Here is a 19332-nt window from a genome sequence, read left to right on the forward strand (position 1 = left end):
GGCCACTTTGCAAGTGAGCCCACATGTCTTAAATTTTTTTTTTACTGATTAGGATGACACGTCAGTAAAACCAACCATCCGTACTATTATGGGATGGGACCTGACTTGAATGATTTTATTAAGATGGGGTGAAGATTTTTAGTATTGCGGTTTAGTGATAACAATTCAACTTGAAGTAAAGATGAGAAACAACAAGTGGACTTATTAAAAAAAGGATGAAGTGTTACGAAAATTTCCAACTGACGGAGTATAATTTCTGTAAATGTGGCACTATTTTTTTTATCTATTCTAATTTTGGTCATTGCTATGGGTTTAGGGTTCATAGGGGGTATAAAATTTGGATTTCTAATTTCTTTTAGCATGGTGTCATAGTCAACACTAAATAGTTGAATTAATAAATATGAAAATTTCTAATTAAATTGGCAATACAACTAAGAATTGTTTATGAAAAAATAATATCATTTATGTAGGTTTCAGACGGTTTTCATCCAAAGAAAAATGTTTTGATGCTCTGAAAGGGGAAAAAAGGAATGTGTTTCTTTAAGACACAGTACAAGCATAGACAATTACAAAACACGCACCCTCACTCTTTTAAACATACACACAAACACCCTACCTGTATGAGTGCCTCCAGAAGACTAGACCGCTATCAACGGGTGTGTCGCTTACCGCTGAAAGAATAATTAGCCGTAAATGCGAGCACCCGTGTCAGTTGTAAGTCTAAGACTTGAATTCGGATGAGATGGTTCCACCACAAGGAACCTAACCAGCTAAACTATGTCCACTTCATGGAAATGTGTTTTTTTAAGAATTAAAAGGAACTTTTAATAGTTCAAAGCGCTTGGCATGTAGAAGTTCACGATTTGGAAGATCATAAGTGCCACATTTCAAATTGTGAAGTTTAATTTGCAAATTTCAAAACCATCCTCGTTACCTTGTCTTGGTGGGTTAATCATGACATACATGGCGCAAGGAAATCTTTTACAAGAACTATTTGAAACTTCATAGTTATATATTGTCGGATAAATACACACAATGTTTAATATTGTCGTGACATTTCAATCCTTTTGAAGTGGCCAATGAAATGGATGCGGGAACACACACTTAAAAGTATCTAAGTTCTTGAAGTTTTTCTCATTCTGGTTTCGTTCGTAACTTTCTTAAAGTTAAAATAGTTTAGGCTAGGGCTGAAAGGCTCGATCATCGTTCAAAAATTGCAATTTTTGCTAGGCAACCTCTATTGTAGTTGCATGGTACTTATTCTATGCTTCATTTTCTCACACATTTCCAAAGCTGTGTATACGGGGCTTGGATCTCCTGGAGTTGGCCTCAACTGCACTAGGTGGATTTTAGTCAATCTTAGCCATTGTTTCTAATCTATGGTAAGCATCATGTTTGCTACAACCGTTTCATCCACTTAGCTCTTCGTAAAAATCATCTTCTTCAGCGGGGTCAATAATAACCCAATCATCAAGCCGGGCGGTGCCAACTCAACATAGAACATTAATTGGGTGACACCATGCCAAAGAGAAACCATGGTGGTCAGGCCTAGAGCATGAAGGAGATTAGTAGTGCAGGACCGCATACAGAAGTCTCCATGGACATCTCGATTGATCACGATTAGGTAGGCTAGCTGCTAGTCATCACTGAAAACTATTGGAAGTCCCATTCTTTTTAGCAACAAAATATATATATCATCTCAACTTGTCTCTTGCATCAAATCCATTGGCTCGCACAGTACTATGGCGCTATGGCAATTGGCAACACTAGATCCATGGGGTTGCCTTTTGGTTTGGCAACCAATGCTTGGGCCTCAGAGTGTCTTGCTTGGACGGTTTGGAGACTTTTGAGGCGCTCTAGGGCAGGACGATTCAAGGTGCAGAGATTGGTGATATAAGGACGGAGATGAATGATACGAGAAAGGAGATGAATGATGTGAAATTGTGGAACAATCAAGTTTGCGTGAAAAGAAGTGACAATTAAGATCTGCTGAAATCCATCTCGTGGAGTTAAGGCCAACTCTAGATGTCCGGACCTATGTATACTACTAAAAAATCGAACACGAATAAGTAGGGTCTCAGCATGAGCCCTTACCTTTTGTGCTAGCATAGTTGCCAAAATTAAGAATCCAGACGATGCATATCATTCAGTCAATGTTTAATGCATATCCCATATTAAAACAAGTTTCATGGTTCTCAATGTGTGCGTCTGCGTCTTTGCTCAGTTATTCATAGGAATTAAAAGAGGAACTTCAAAATTGGAACATAGCATGGCACAATCAATTTAAAAAATGAGGTCGTTGGACAAAGTCATGCACCGATAGAGGTTGTGGCTCATGCAATCCTACTAGCAAAGGTGAGACGAATAACATGAACATGGTAGCGTCGATAAAGAGAATGCTAGAGTGTTAGCAGGCCCAGTCCTGTCAATTTAGTGGCTTGGAGCGAAGCTAGAAAAATGGGACCTCTAATACAAATATAGTAATGTGCTTTTTGGGCAACATGATTTCACTCTAAATTTAGAAATAAGCAAGTAATTTATGAAAATTATGTCATACTAGATTCAATTCAACGTTATAATAAAAATGAGTGCTGGTAAATTACCAAGATGAGAACTAGAGAAAATGACTATTCACTGTCCTAGTTGCACAGCTGCACCGCAAGGATCCCTAAATCCTAAATCAAACTTTCAGAAATTAGAAGAGGAGCAATTGGGAGTAACATTTTGCATCCCAAAATATAAACACATAAACTTAGCATACATCAAAGGGGAGAGCAATTGGGTACTTCCTAGTCTCCTAGAACTGAACAGAGAGATCAGATTTTTGCATCCGGCTGCCAGTTGCAGTTTTGCCGCCGAGCACGACGCCGTAGACATGTAGCCGCGCGCAGTCGTCGACGTAGCATTGCGTAGCTGAGACGCGGCTGGAAGGGCGGCGAACAGCCGAATAGGCGACTGCGAGCGAAGGCGAAGCAATCGGACGGAATCACGGAAGGAAGCCAAATCGACACAATTTTTTTTCCTATACGTGTGCCTCTTCCTCTACTGAGCTAGTGGGCTTCCTAATTCCTATAGGCTATTATGTTAGCATATATGGGGTTGGGCCCCCATCACTTCGCGGGCCCTGTGTGGAGGCCTAGCTCGACCCCTTAGGGCTGGGCCTGAGTGTTAGCTCAGAAGTCCCACGAAATAGAATGTGACATGAGCGAATGGTGGTGGCTTGGCGGAAGTCGACAAGGAGATATTAATGATGGGAAGTTTTGGCGAATGGCAGGCGGGTAATTTTCTCTTAATTTAATGGGCACTTCCATATTTCATTTGCTTAATTCTTTTGGGGAAGACAAATACCACACCACATGCCTTGTGTAAAAGGATGGATAGACTCTTGTTGATATTACTGGGGAAACCGTGTAACAAATACTCATTTGGTAGAATTCATCTTAAAATTTGTTAAAATCACCCAATTGAAGAGACAAAATAGTGGGCCGTTCATTAGTTTAGATGGAAAATCTGGACTTTTGAGTAAAATTCGCATAGTTGCATGACCGGATTTAATGTGAGAACGAAAAATCCCGCGTCCCCCCAACGAACCCAAGCGCTAGAGAGAGGGAAAAAAAACCTCTCGCCGTCGCATGCACTCCCGGTTCGCTTTCCCTGCTCCCCTCTCTTCTCCTCTCGCGTCGTGCTCGTGCCTGCCCCCTTCCCAGTTCCCTCCCTTTGGCTTGGTTTCTCTCACCAAAGGCCAAAGCCACCATGCCTTCTCTACTACTACTACTACTACTACTACCCCTCCCCACCACAACATCCCGCAGCCCCCCCCTCCCCACCGCCTCCTTCTCCCTCCTCTCCGTCCCCCCCTTCTCTCCCCCCCTCCGCTCCCCAAAACCTAACCCTAATCTCCACGCCTCCCTCCCCGCCGCCGCCCGCCGCCGCGGGGGCTCGACTCCACCCTCCGCCGCGGTCCCTCCCGGGGGACCTCGCGTGCGCCCGCGGCCGCCGGCTCCTCCTGGTTCTCCCTCTTCCTGCGTGCGTCTCTGCGCGCGTGGGGGCGGGGGCGCGGTAGGGTTTCGGGATGGACCCGCGGCGCCCTCCGTCGCGCGGGGGCGCCGCCGCCAACGGCGGCGGGCTCTCCTACTCCACCCTCTTCAACCTCGAGGTACTGCCTGCTCTCTCTCTCTTTCCCTCTCTGTATGTGCGTGCTTCGGTGGATGGTGGTTTTGACGCGCGCGGTAGTGGCGGTGTTGGAGTGGGGGGCGCGTTGTGATTGGGGTGGGTTTTGGTAGTGCTCATTGTCGCTGGGTTTTGGAGAATTCTCTCCGGGCGCTGTATCATCACTTGGTTGTTTTTTTAAGCCTCAGTTCGATCGAGGTTTTAGTTGTGTCTCGCGGGATTGGGAGCTCGTTAGTTGTGGGCTAATGCAGGTTACTTTGCATCGGTGTTGCGATCGTCTGTAGAAGCCGATGCCCCGTGCTACTGTTCTGTTGGTTAGGACTCAAATAAGTGTGTGCCACATAAGTGTTATGCTGTTTAGCAGTATCTAGTTGTTTCCTGAGACTGGTTCAGTAGTTTGCTAGATCTTCATGTAGACTTGGGCTACTTTAGTGGCTTCCACCGATCAAAGTTTCGTGCGTTTCAGATAGTGACAGAGTGATACGAGTATCGTGATCATCTGTTGTGCCATTCATGTTGCTAATCAAATGTTGATGCCGGTAACTTGGTCGTTATATTCATGCAACATTTCCAATATCGCATGCGCGACGATGATGACCTTGTTTTGTTGCGATTGCATGCCATTTCTTTTTTCTGAATTTAGTTAATGCTATGTTTCGTTCATAGATGAGTATTGTCAGTTGCTGGCATCATCTGTGTATGTTCCTGTGTTGTCTGTTGTGATTGTGGTCTGCATGGCGTGCAACATGCTGCTGCACTGTTATCATTGTTCTGGCAGTTTTGTTGTTTTTTTTATCGCTGTTCTTTTATTATTTTTCTTGATAAGTATGGTCATGCATAATAAAGTTTTTTTTCTTGACATGTGTGATCCTTGCTTCGGGTTTAAATTTATTTTATTTGATAAGGTTATGAATTGGGGGCCTGCAAGGGTACATTGGTTTACTACGTAATCGCTTCTTTTATCTTGTCATCCTTTGTTTTTGATACTACTATAGTGTTATTGTTGCTTGTCTATCCGTTTGGTCTATATGGATGCAGGTCTCTTTATTTGTCTTTGGTAGGGTTGAAAATTATATATAGATTTTGTCATTGTGAAGCATATGTCTTCCCACTCATGTTAATAATATGGTTTACTTTAGTTGAATTTACCTCCATTCTGATGTCAAGTTTTTACATGAACTGCTGATGCAGCCTTTGCTGAACTTTAAGGTCCCCTTGCCGGAAGATCTTGATCGCTATAGGCGTAGTAGCCCAAATGGGAGTATGAGTAGCCAAGGTAAAGGCTATTTAAAAAAATCCACCTCCTAGCATTGACACTCCATCAAATTGTGGTCTTGCCATTTCTTTACATATATCTACTTCTGCGTTTGTTCTGCTTACCCTACTTTTCCTTTTAGGTCAAGGGTCCTTGTCAGACCAGTATAATGGAATTAGTGATGCTTCCCATGGGCTACATCGGAAGCGCAAAAGGAATCTGGATGGTGCTAGCGATGATGATGAGGTAGATGCCTACAGTAACCAAATAACTGAGGAGCACTACCGTACAATGCTGAGTGAACACGTTCAGAAGTACAGAAGGTCAAAGTTTAAGGAGGATGTTTTTAGTTCTGATCCTCCTCAGGTGATAGTTCCTCAGAAACACAAAAATGGTAGTGCAAGAGTTACAAAGTACAGAAGTGATACAAGGAATGTTGCAATGTTGGGTGGGGTAGAAGCCACAGCTGAGTATAATGGGACAAAATCTACTAATGCATATGGTGGTTTCAATAAGGTTGTAGCTTCACTGGATTCTTCCTATTTAGATATGGGAGATAATGTAAGCTACAAAATCCCAGAAGGGTATGATAAGTTGGCACTATCCCTTAATTTACCTGTTTTTTCTGACATACGTGTCGAGGAAACTTTCTTGAATGGCACACTAGATTTACGCACTCTAGCGGCAATGCTCAGTACGGACCAAAAATTTGAGACAACCAATCGTGGTGGATTAGCTGAACCTCAGCCACAATATGAATCACTCCAGGAAAGGGTAAAGGTGCAGAAATTTTCTCTTCAAGTAACTGAGGATCCCTTCGCAATTCCAGAAGGAGCAGCTGGGAGGATACGGAGATTTATTATTTCGGAATCCGGCAGTTTGCATGTTCATTACGTTAAAGTCTTGGAAAAAGGAGATACATATGAGGTTGGTTGGACCTGTTCAAATATTGATAGCATGCTTTTGTTTTCTATATACTTAGCAGTTAACCTATAAATGCAGATTATCGAGCGTAGTTTGCCAAAGAAGCAAATAATAAGAAAGGATCCTTCTGAAATTGCAAGAGAAGAGTCAGAAAAGACTATTAAACTTTGGCATGCTATTGCTGTTAAAGGCATTCCTAGGCACCACAGGAATTTCATGGCTTTGCTGAAGAAACGGCAAGTAGATGCTAAGCGTTTTTCTGAGAATTGCCAACGGGAGGTATTTCACTTCTCTATCTTGTTGGCTATTTTGTAGTTTGGTTCACTCTAGTTTTTGATCTTGCTGAGTTAATTGCAATGCTGCAGCTTTATTGAGTTTTGTGTTTAAAATGTCCAGGTAAAGTTCAAAGTAAGCAGGTCACTGAAATTGATGAGGAGTGCCGCCATACGTACACGGAGGCTGGCTAGGGATATGTTGATATTTTGGAAGCGAGTTGACAAGGAGCAGGTTTTTTTTAATCTCTTAAGCTTATTGTTTTTTAGTTCCACTGAAACCAAATTCGGAATTATTGCCTTTTATTTTTTTTCTAAACAACAGTATATGGGGCTGAATACTATTTAAATACTTAAACTTATGAGTTGTATATGGCTATGTATTTCAGTTCTTCCAAGCCACTGAACTGAAACCAAACAACAGTATATGGGGCTGAATACTATTTAAATACTTAAAATTAGGGGTTATATATGGCTATGTATTCCAGTCGTTCCAAGCCACTTTAATTTCTATATACATGGTTAAAACTTAAAAATTAGCACCAAGTATTGTATTGTTTTGCATAGCACATGTTTTTCTTTTTGCTGATTTTTCTTATGCGATCTTATGATGGGAGTTATATATCTTTTTTTTTGTCTGTTTCATAGTATGAATTGAGGAAAAGAGAAGAAAAGGAGGCGGCTGAAGCTTTGAAGCGTGAAGAGGAGCTACGTGAAGCAAAAAGACAGCAACAGAGGCTCAACTTTCTCCTATCCCAAACTGAGCTTTATAGTCACTTCATGCAGAATAAGGCTGGTGAATCAGCACCATCAGATGAGGCATCTGTCCCTGAAGAGGATGAGGAAGATCCTGAGGAAGCTGAATTAAAGAGAGAGGCCTTGAGAGCTGCGCAACATGCTGTCTCCCAACAGAAAAGGATGACAAATGCGTTTGATAGTGAAACTGGGAGGCTTCGTCAATCATCTGACTCTGGTATTCCAACTGATGATTTAGCTAGTATGGAGCCTAACAAGATTGATCTATTACACCCGTAAGTTCCACTTGACTGGTTTGGTTGTCCTTGTTCAGAATTGAGCATGTTAGAAAGAATGAAAGGACTTCTAACACTGGTTTCTTTGGGGTTATCTTATTTTCAGCTCAACAATGCCTGAGAAGTCGTCTGTGCAGACACCAGAATTGTTTAAAGGTGCACTAAAAGAATATCAGTTAAAAGGTTTACAGTGGTTGGTTAATTGCTACGAGCAGGTACACTGTTAAAAAGTTAATGCATCTGATCATTTTCTGTGACTTCTCTGCTGTTTCACTTCAATATTTTCTATTTCTTGCAGGGATTAAATGGTATTCTTGCTGATGAGATGGGTCTTGGCAAAACCGTCCAGGCTATGGCATTCTTAGCACATTTGGCTGAGGTTGGTGAATTTGCCCTTTCTTAAATCCATGTTATCTTTCTACTATTGGATTAATACCCAATGAAGCAATCTCTTTTGGCCTTTGTGCTTGATCTTGGTTGATTCATGATTTATCATCATGTTCTATTTCTTCCTTTAGAAGCATCACACAATGTGTAATTTATAGGTTCAAATATTAACACGCGTGTCAAGCTTTTGATATAGACATGTACACCATGCAGGACAAAAACATATGGGGTCCCTTTCTTGTTGTGGCTCCCGCATCTGTTGTGAATAATTGGGCTGAAGAGGTAATCAGGTTTTGCCCTGATCTAAAGATACTTCCCTATTGGGGTCCTGAAAGGATGGTTCTTCGGAAAAACATCAACCCCAAACGTCTTTATCGAAGGCAAGAAGTATTTATTATCTTCATTTGCGTTCCTTCCATTTATAGGCGCGTAAAACTAAACATGTGAGTTTTGCCCTTTCTCCACAGAGATGCTAGTTTCCACATTCTCATTACAAATTATCAGATACTTGTGAATGAAGAGAAGCTTTTGAGACGTGTTAAGTGGCAATACATGGTTTTGGATGAGGCCCAGGCTATTAAAAGTTCAAGCAGGTAACAATTCATCTTGCAAGTCCTTTCATTATGTTGAAAACCAAAATTTCATGGCTCATGCCTGTCTTCATTTATTCATCTGATATTTTTCCTTCGTTGAGACTCTTATCTGGGAATTATTGTATTTTATCTTTTCCTCCCTCTGCTGCAGCCAGCGATGGAAGACATTACTGAGTTTTAACTGTCGAAATCGCTTGCTTCTCACTGGAACACCTATACAGAACAACATGGCTGAGTTATGGGCGCTTCTTCATTTCATCATGCCTACTTTGTTTGACAGCCATGAACAGTTTAATGAGTGGTTCTCAAAAGGGTACTTACCTACATTACAAATTATACATTCTTTGTTTTAGTCATTATCTTTATTGCTTATATTTCTTTGGCCTGCCAGAATTGAGGGTCATGCCGAACATGGAGGTGCTCTGAATGAACATCAGCTTAGTCGACTGGTAAGATACACAGCCCTACACTGAACGGAACTTTTATGCATGTTATGGTTTAGTTAATCTTTTGAATAGTCTTGTTTGAGACTGACGTGGAATTATAATGGGGGCTTGAATTCTCAAATACAGTACATGACTAAATGACAGATGCTCAATTCTCCTGTTTTGGACAAAGTTCTGTATAGCTTTGGTATATTTTTGAGATTATATAACTTGTTCTTTTTCTCCACAGCATGCTATTTTAAAGCCCTTCATGCTCCGTCGAGTTAAGATTGATGTCATTGCAGAAATGACCAAAAAGAAAGAAGAAATTGTGCCCTGCAGATTGAGTTCTCGCCAGCAAGTCTTCTATCAAGCTATAAAGAATAAAATATCTCTTAACGAGTTGCTTGATGGAAGTCGTGGCAATCTAAATGATAAGAAATTACTTAGCCTGATGAATATTGTGATGCAGCTCCGGAAGGTAACATTAGCACAACACCTTCTTGCATGTGATCAATTTACTTGACTTAATAATCATTAAGGTCCCTTTAGCAATTTCAGCTAATGTTTACTCTGTTGTTTCTCATTGGATTTCCTCCCAATGTGTTATGTATCACATTTAGGTCTGCAATCATCCAGAGCTGTTTGAGCGCAATGAGGGGAGCTCTTACTTTTACTTTGCTGACATCCCGAACTCACTTCTTTCTCCTGCATTTGGGGAATTGCAAGATGTGCATTATGCAGGGAAGAGGAATCCAATAATGTTTGAGGTATAATTAAACATATGGTCAGATTTTTCTGTTTCTAATTGGCGTACTTGCAGTTACCTTATGTATTCTCCTTAATTGCTAACTAAACTGATAGGCTTCTTTCTGAACCTTTTCAGATTCCAAAGTTAGTCTACAAAGGAATCGTCTCGAACATGGAAATGCCTGTGCGTGGTTGTGGATTTCTATATGGATCTTTCAACAGGATGTTTAATATATTTTCGCCAAGCTACATCCATCAATCAGCTTTTCCAGAAGCTATCTCACCAAATAATACTGTTCTGTTATCTGGTGCATTCGGTTTTACACGTTTAATAAATCTCTCCCCAGTTGAAGCTTCTTTCCTGGCCACTTGCTCATTATTCAACAGACTAGCATTCTCAGCAGTGCGATGGAACAAGAAGTACACCGATGAACTTGTGGATGTATTCCTTGACTCAGAAAGTACTGATCTTGAGTCCACTCATAATGATTTAACAACAGTTCGTGCTGTTGTTCGCTTGTTGCTTTCACCTACAAAAGCAGAGTCCAGTTTCCTAAGAACAAAGATTGAGACAGGCCCGAGTGATAGCCCATATGAAGCACTAGTGCTTTCTCACCATGAAAGGCTTGTGTCTAACATAAGACTTCTTCGTTCAACATATGCTTTTATTCCACCTGCTAGAGCACCACCGGTAAGTTCCTTTATTTTATGTGATGACTTGTTTTCCCAGTTCTATCATTTGTATGTTGCATCAGGCTGTGTATGGAGTTGTCTTACAGTATTCTTAGGCTACTCTAGTATTAAAAGTATTCAAAACTTCCATATAGTGTAGGAAATGTATTTATTTTATCTACACAAGCTATCAATGCTCAATTGGTGCTACTATTGAATGACTCATTACCCTTTTCTTTCGTTTCAGATAAATGTCTGGTGCGCAGACCGAAATTTTGCCTACAAGTTAACTGATGAGATGCATGATCCATGGGCCAAGAAACTGGTTCTGGGATTTGCTCGAACTTCTGAGTTCAATGGCCCTAGAGAACCAACCAGCCCTCATCCTCTGATAGAAGAATTACATACTGATTTGCCATTCCCCGAGCCGATGCTACAACTGCCATATAGGATATTTGGGTCATCTCCACCTATGAGTAACTTTGACCCAGCTAAAATGCTTACAGTAAGTGTTCTCTAATTTCCTCTGTCCATGATGCTAGGCTATTGCCTATTTAGATTTTTCTTCATCTGCGCAATTCTGTCATTCATAGTTGTATTTTTTTTTCCCAATGAACTGCTCAATTGCTTTGAAAAGCTCTAAGATTTGTGTAGAATATAACTTTATCATAATAAGTTGGTTCAAACACCTGAATAAAGGACAAATTGTTTGTGTTTTCATTAATATGCTTTTAGCTGTACCAGTGAGTTCTTTTTACTAACATGAAATGCTCAATGACAGGATTCTGGGAAGCTCCAAACCTTAGATATACTGCTGCGGCGCCTCCGAGCTGAGAATCACCGTGTGCTCTTATTTGCTCAGATGACTAAAATGTTAGACATTCTTGAGGTAGTACTGGTCACTTCATGCTTGTCCACTTTACACTTAAAAGTATAATACCACCATAAGGTAATTGAGTTTTTTCTTAAAAAAAAAACTAAAACAAGTGACTTTTGCTTGCGCCTTTTACTCATAAGTGATATAGAGATTCTCTAAGTGCCTGGAGATAAGTTGTTTTATTGCATACAACTTTATATATGTTTTTGGCATTCTGCAAGTCAACAATCTTTGGTCAATTATCAGATCTCAATACAAAATACTTTATGCTTTGAACCGAAGCATGTTTTGTAATATTTACCATTAGACACTGCATATGTCCTATACTACATGTAGGCCTTACAATATAAGAATATTCTTGTAGCATTAGGGTAGTGTCATGACTTCAATATGTGAGTCTTCGCGTAGCATATCATCTTTCAGGAGTTTTTAGTTTCCATTTCTTTTGCTGGCACTGTGAATTGCATCAACCGAAAAGTAGATATTGGAGTATTTTTCTTGTAATTTTGCTCACTAAAGTTGAGCCCCTTTCTAACTACTCAGCAATTATGCATTGCTATTGTTCTAGGACTACATGAACTTCAGAAAATTCAAGTATTTCAGACTTGATGGGTCATCGGCAATATCTGATCGACGTGACATGGTCCGGGACTTCCAGAACCGGTATGCATTAGTGGATAAAGGATAATGTACAGTAAGATGATCTAACGCCATGCTATTCAAACATGGCTTACCTGAATTTTCTTCTCTGCAGGAACGATATATTTGTTTTCTTGCTAAGCACAAGAGCTGGGGGCCTAGGTATTAATTTGACTGCTGCTGATACAGTTATTTTTTATGAAATTGATTGGAACCCAACACAAGACCAGCAAGCAATGGATAGAACACACAGACTTGGTCAGACAAAGGAGGTAACTGAAGCTTCAGTTATAAATACTTTATCTAATCATAGTACTATAGCTTATAGTGTGCTCCTCAGCTACGTATTTCTTTTGGAGCATTTTTCTGCCTTTTATGGCAACTCTTTTTAGTGATGCCCCTCCATTTTTTTTTTGGTTTGACGTTGGTTAGCTCAAAACTGAACTAACCAACGTCAAACATTTGGAAACGAAAGGAGTACTAAATAGCACTGGCACTGAGACAAATGTTGGGGTCACAAAATAGCTCAACTCTTTTTAGCGCATTGTCCATTATCTATATTTATAAATTATATAACACTATCATTTGAATTTTGGAATGAAATATGTGGTAGCTCATTTCCTTGTATTTTCTTTCAAATTGGTATTGTAGGTAACGGTGTATAGACTTATATGCAAAGATACAATAGAAGAGAAGATATTGCAGAGGGCAAAGCAGAAAAATGCAGTGCAAGAGTTGGTCATGAAAGGAAAACATGTCCAGGATGATCATCTGATGAGACAAGAGGATGTTGTTTCATTACTTATTGATGACACACAGATATCGCACAAATTAAAAGAAATATCAATGCAGGTATTTTTTATACTACTTCCATCTTTTATTTGGCACATCGCATTGTTTTCATCTAGTCCACCCATATACTTGAAACGTTGACAGCATACATGGATGACCTAGATTTGAGATGTAAGAACTAGATTTATAATCGAACTAATTTCCCTTTGCCTACCAATCAGTGGCATGCTTTTGTTCATTTTTTCCCCATTTAGTAACACCTGTTTGGCATATGCTATTCAAACTCTTTGAATAGTTGCAAATCACCGTGTTATTAATGTTCTCAAGATGATTGGGAAAATCTATCCCCATTGGGACAATAAACCAACCATAGGGCCCACCCCTTATTAGATTCAGTGCAAAAACCTTACTACTTTTATTGAGTTAAGACTTGATTCATGATTGGTTGATTTCTGGTTCTGCCAATTATCAAGGAGTTTATGTAGTGTATTATTGAAAAACTTAAGAAAACAACCTCAAAAAAGTACGAAGCTTATTTCTCCTGTTTGTTTTTGAGATTTTGCCTAGTTCATTTTATGGTTTGCATTAGAAAACGTATCATCATGAAAGCATTTGGAAACCTTTCATTGGTTTATGGAAGAGTTTGGCGACCAACTTTTTTTCTTGTTGGTATTGTACTATAACAATTGTTACACATGTCATCTTATTACATGTTATTAGGTTTTACATGCTGTAGAACAACAAACCTTAAATTAAAATTGCTGCGGTAATATGGCAAAAGATGAGGTTGTTTGAATTGGTTTCCTAATAGAATGTCCGTTGAGTTTTCGTTATAATGAAATATTGAGTATGGCATGGAATGTCAACATGTTTTATTTAATTTCAATGGAAAAAAGTCGGGTGACAATGTTTTTCATTTCTATTTACCTTTTTAGGCAAAGGACCGACTAAAAAAGAGGCGTACAAAGGGCATCAAGGTTGACAAAGAAGGAGATTTGATGCTTGAAGACTTGGATGATCAAACTTCAGGGGCTGCAGAACATGATAACACATCAAGCAAAAAGGTGAACACAAGAAATGCCTCCAAGCAATGAGTTAGCTATTTCCGTAGTAGAAAATAGTCAGAACAATCTGCAGTTTCCCGAATGATTGCTGTCTATCACAAATGCACACAAAGTCATTGAGACATTAATTTAAATACACAGTACACAATCTTGAATTTCAATTTTAAGCTAAGTAGAGCGTAAAAGTTCAAATTTGTGGGGCTATAATTTTCACTGCTTGAATTTGATAAATTGTCCATGTTAAACTCAGTTGACAGACCTCTATACCATATACAGGAGCATGTACTCCTATATATGAGTTTGGTGTTAGGCTATATTGGTTAGCTCGAGTTTGACTTGAATTATAACTCATCTCTATAACCTGTGCATTTAGAGGAAGAGTACTAATGCGTAGGTTTAATTAGACTTGCAACAATTTTTTTTTATGAAATTGTCATCTTTGCTTCTGTAAGACCTTATCACCTTGAGACTTGGCTGTTCTTTTATAAACTAAACCTGTTTAACAGTTCTGGTTGGTAGGTTTTAAGCATTGGAAATGTGAGCCAAAAAAGAGATATACTTATGTTTATCTATGGCTGCTGATTTATCCCGTTTTAAGTTTTTGATGTGAGCTTTTACTCATTTCTTACTACCAAACTATTTACAGAAGAAAAGCTCCCAAAAGAAGCTTCCAAAGTTGCAGGATAATGGTAGTGTGGACAAGAATGCAGAGGCTGAAGGCGGTGAAGTGGAGGATGAAGATAGTATTGCGGCTCCTAGGCCTAAAAGATCGAAGAGACTGATGAAGAACTTGAACGAGGACAAGGAACCAGAACAGGAACCAACGACTGATGGTGACAATCCGGCAGAAGCAGCTGAGAATAACATATCTCCTGACGATAATGATACAGAAGAGGCAAAAGATCGGACTCCTTCAGCCTAACTGACCAATTAATCGGATAACAAACACAGGGTGCTAAATGGCAAGGCTAGTGTGATCTATCCTGCCCGATTTATGACATGGGCACGACAGATTGCATGGTTCATTGTCAAGAGGAATAGTCGTTGGATCTTCCTGAAGGTGTCACACAGTTCAATAAGTGTTTATGTGCACATCTTTTTCGGAAGCCTGGGAACTGGGTTAGTTGTATATTCGATTGTGTTAGAAGGCATCAGTGCAGTGGCATCGGTTGCTGTTAATCGTGACATGGGCGAATCCTCTAGCTGTTGCTGCGGATGTTGGAATTGTGGAGACCTGACCGCTGATATCTGTGATGCTGGCTGTGGCCATTATGTAAATAATCATGAAAAATATTGCATCACATATAGAAATAATTTTGCCGTGTAAAGAGAGTAGGTGACTATATTAACCATAAGTTTTGTATTGATAGCTGAAAGAGAACATAGCAGGAAAGCTGCTGTGCTCCCAAATTGGAAACATTTTCGACCATTTATGAACGTCTATGCTAATCCCTATGCTAAATTGCTAATTGTTATATTTTATGGTCAGCATAGGTTTGAATGTTGCGAAATTTTGGTTTGGCAATTGGTATCATGTGATTGCAAAACAGAACCAGCCATGCTTAAGGAAGTAACTACAAAACATGCTTAAGGAAGTAACTACAAACCAGGCGTCTGATTTTTTAAATAAAAATAAAAAATCGGGTGCTTCATTCCCTGATGCTGGCGGTACTCCCTCTAATCTTTTTCTCTGGTTGGCTAGCTAACACACGCAAGAGGCTATATGGATGTGCATAAATTCATATATGGCTTAAGCCCATTTTATATGCTTATCTTAAGCTATTTCTTAGGTCTTTAAGTGAGATTTTCTTCTAAATTAATTATCTAATTTACAGGTTCTCACCGGAAAGTTAAATGTTTTGGCTGATCAGCCAAAGTTGCCTTCTTCAATTCAGCCAAAGAAGATCCATCGGTTGGTTTGTTTTGCTTAAATGGTTCGAAGAAGAATTTCTACGACTGGTGGTTGTAGCTCCTAGCTTTTAGCTTGTGGGCCCCATGTATATCTGGCTGAAAGCTCTCAGCCTAATCAGTGAGGCGATGGGCTTTCGCTGAAAAGCCTCACCTCAAACAGCCATCCTATGAGGCTCATAATCCAATTTGACCGTTATACTCATTGTAATTAAATCTTTATAATAAGATCTCATAGGATTATATTTTGATAAGAAAAATTGAACGTTGTTTCACCATTTATAAAAATTTATTTCACCACTTCGTTAAATGTTCCAGCTTACTCAATAAAAATGTTTAAAAAAAAGCAACATTTTGAATATATTGACTGCAATACTAGCAATCATTGTATGAAGCATTGAGTCCCAACGAGTGAGACATAAAAAAATCATATGAAAAATGTAGTATATTTGCAAATACTTAATATTGTTGAAACATTTTTATATCATGTATGAAACTAACTTTTGAAACATTAAACTGAAATACTAACTAAAACATTCAAAGAATTAATACATGTAACATGTGCAAATTAACTAGCACTAGTTGAAACATTTAAATAAAATTAGATGCAATATTAAAAAATCTATTGAAAAAGCTAAATATTATTTTCATCGGAATGTGTATTCTTGTTGTAACGATTTAATTATAACAAATTTAATAGTATGGCCGGACCATAAATTAGAGAAGTAATTTAAGAGAAAAAACCATATAAAGATGCATTCATTTGTACATAAAATGGTGTTGTGGGGAAGCAAGTGCATAATGAGATGAGAGAGAAAAGAGGGGGGGGGAGTGGTTTCCGATATTTCTCCAGAGCGTCGAGCGCCTGACGTAGGGTGTTACTACATGCCTAATATAAGTCGAAGAGGTTAATTGTTTATGCCACTTCTAAGTTCTGGTCAAATGGATTTACATATTGCAAGCAAAGTGCAAAGCAAACGATTTAATGAACTGGAAATTGATTATCCATCTATTTTCTGACACCTTAAACCAATCATGTTGAGTTGTTTTCATCACATAGGAGTAGGGCGAGGGATTATAATCCAAATAAGGAGAGGCCGAGAAAGAAATGTGGAGATGAGAGTTGGGGGTAGACTATTCCTCTTCACCAAGAAGGTGCAGGCCCTTCTTGTCTGCTTCGTCCGCCTCATACTTGAGGGTGCTGACCACTTTTGTTTCATGGCTGTGGTCATGAGAACAATTTCGTTTTTCTAGAGGAGTATTTTTTACCTGGCCTCTACATTCAATTGGACATATGCAACCTTTTTAAATTAAAAAATTAGCTCCTAAAACAATTCAGAAATTTAATTCTATGAAAATTTAAACTCAATACCTTAGGGTGCTATTCAATTCACTGCAACCACTGAACTACATGAGCACAATCTCCTACCGTGGCATGGGAGAAGGCCAATGTGCAGAGGATGCAGCAGGCAGTGGCAAGTGTGAGTGGGATTTCGGGGATGACGAGGAGCGATGGCTCGTTGGACCCCATTTAAGTGTGGTTCATTTTTTCTAGGTTGGGCAGTTTTCATTTGTGTCGGTCTATTTTTGGGTCAGAGCAGTTTCCATGTGATACATTGGGTATGGTGGTCGAGGGGATGACATGAACAGAACTCTATCTTTTAGCAGTAGAGGTGAATTAAATACTATTTGCATTAATTAGTTACTTGGATAGATTCCATAAGTTAGTAACTCCTCGAATGAAATAATTAAAGAGAGAAGAGGAGCAAGAGGAAAGTCACCTAAGAGCATCATGTGCGCGATCATTCCATGATCCACATTAAACTGTGTGGAATTGCAATGTTTTGAAAAGTTCAAATTAACATTTTTGTTTGATAAATTACTTTGAACTGGGTTTAAGCTTTAATGACGTCAAGATGAATGGATGGAATACGTAGTACTGACCCTTATTGCACCAGCAAGTACATCTAATTAATGCATTGCCTGTCATCATTTATTGTATTTTTTTGCCAATCAATTGCTCAGTTATAGTTTAAAGGTAAAATATACAGTGATGAAAATTCATTAATTTCTTTTCTTTGCGAGGAAAAATTCATTAATTTTGACACAAGCAGAGAGAGCACACCACCCAAGTTATCTTTGCCTGAATCACATCATCTCTCCAGATAATGCAAATTTCTTTTTAAGACTCCATGTGGGACACATTAATTCTCATCACTAAAAAAACATAAAAGTCATCAAGTAAATAAGGCAAACACCTTGAAATTAAGGTGAAAATCAGTAAGAATATGTTCTTTTGATAAGATTAAAAAAACGTGTCTATTACTCGCCTTTTCCTCTATATATAGCCTATTCATCACCTCTCTGTATAAACTCATCCAATGATCCCTCCATTCTCCACACCTCAAAGCCTCTCTTCCTCCAAAGAAGCGTAGAAAGCAATGGTCCACGATGTCCACCAGTGGCTGCCGTCGGAGATCCTTAGGGACATCAGCATTTTTCGACAAACGTGCAGCTGAGGGGCACAACCTCGCCATCGTCGAGGACCTCGCCGCACGTCTCACCATTGTCCTTCTTGCTCCCACCCCTCTCTGGTTAGGTCGGCCAACTCATATGGTCAAAAATTTTGTGCCCCACCACCGATGAAAGTGTGGCAGTTCATGAGAAATGATGAAAATCTGGTGTGCTTGTTGCACCGCCGAGGTTTTGCTCCGGTGATGCGGTCACCACAACCAGTGCTAGCGCCGCTGGCACCCTGCAGACACCCCATCTTGCAAATTAAGTGGAGTGATGCCGGATGCAACAGAGTTTTCTTGCTGCAAGAGCCAAGGCATACGATAACCGGGCGATCCACCAATATGACCATGGGGATGTCAGGGTTGGCCAGCGTGAAGCGGCCACCTCGTCCATGTCAAGAGCGTCAGCAATACGAGGAGGAGGCAGCCATGATGAGAATTGGCGTCCGTGGACGGTGAATTCGAACACCGTTCTGCCTCAATCATGCGGCAAGCTCGCCCTCCCTCGAGAATGGGTTTACCGAGTTGTGGGAGAGTTGATACCATCAGCTTGGGTTTTACATATCTCGTCGAATTAATCATATGTACTAATGATGTTATGTTGCTCTAGTCATAAAATGTAGGGAATGGTTGGTCATGATATTGTATTCACGGAAGTGCGGTTTCACCGAAAAGCGTAATAAGTATGTCGGTTTTATTTATTTTGACTAAACAAGTCTATGTTGAGAGGGAGTGGTAATAAGGCTCGGTTCTTTTTCTCAACTCCAAACTTTAACTTCCTCGTTTTCCGTTAGCATGCTTTCTAAACCGTTAAATTGTGCGTTATTGACAAAAGTTTCTATATAGAAGTTATTTAATAAATTAAATAAATCTATTTTTTTCAATTTTATAATAGTTAATACTTAATTAATCATGTGCTAGTGAGTTTTCTCGTTTTGCGTGTGCTGGAAATATCTCCCCAGTTGGAGAGAACGAACGGGGCCTAAGTATCATTGAGAAACCGGTCTATTCTACCGAAAAACACACGAGCAGACAAACACAGAAGCTGTAGAATATC

At 39.6% G+C, this 19332-nt stretch overlaps 1 protein-coding gene across 1 annotated transcript; it reads left to right on the forward strand.

The window, feature by feature from the left end:
* The first annotated feature begins 3841 nt into the window (after positions 1-3841).
* LOC127766210 (chromatin-remodeling ATPase INO80) lies at positions 3842-15328 on the forward strand. The gene is made up of 22 exons (XM_052291293.1): positions 3842-4156; positions 5362-5446; positions 5568-6352; positions 6428-6628; positions 6746-6856; positions 7270-7652; positions 7759-7867; positions 7951-8031; positions 8253-8419; positions 8507-8632; positions 8784-8945; positions 9024-9081; positions 9308-9538; positions 9681-9827; positions 9944-10498; positions 10727-10984; positions 11261-11368; positions 11925-12019; positions 12111-12267; positions 12647-12847; positions 13723-13851; positions 14498-15328. Exons 1-22 carry the CDS (start codon positions 4073-4075, stop codon positions 14771-14773), a joined length of 4509 nt encoding a protein of 1502 aa, XP_052147253.1. The 5' UTR covers positions 3842-4072; the 3' UTR covers positions 14774-15328.
* The last annotated feature ends 4004 nt before the right edge of the window (positions 15329-19332 follow it).

Source organism: Oryza glaberrima, chromosome 3 (assembly GCF_000147395.1).
Source record: "Oryza glaberrima chromosome 3, OglaRS2, whole genome shotgun sequence".
In the NCBI taxonomy this organism is placed as follows: Eukaryota; Viridiplantae; Streptophyta; class Magnoliopsida; order Poales; family Poaceae; genus Oryza; species Oryza glaberrima.

Coding starts and splice junctions, on each gene's coding strand:
- LOC127766210 (XM_052291293.1), top strand. CDS start 4,073: ATGGACCCGCGGCGCCCTCCGTCGCGCGGGGGCGCCGCCGCCAACGGC. Junction 8,032..8,252: donor TCTTAGCACATTTGGCTGAG/GTTGGTGAATTT, acceptor TACACCATGCAG/GACAAAAACATATGGGGTCC. Junction 10,985..11,260: donor ACCCAGCTAAAATGCTTACA/GTAAGTGTTCTC, acceptor GCTCAATGACAG/GATTCTGGGAAGCTCCAAAC.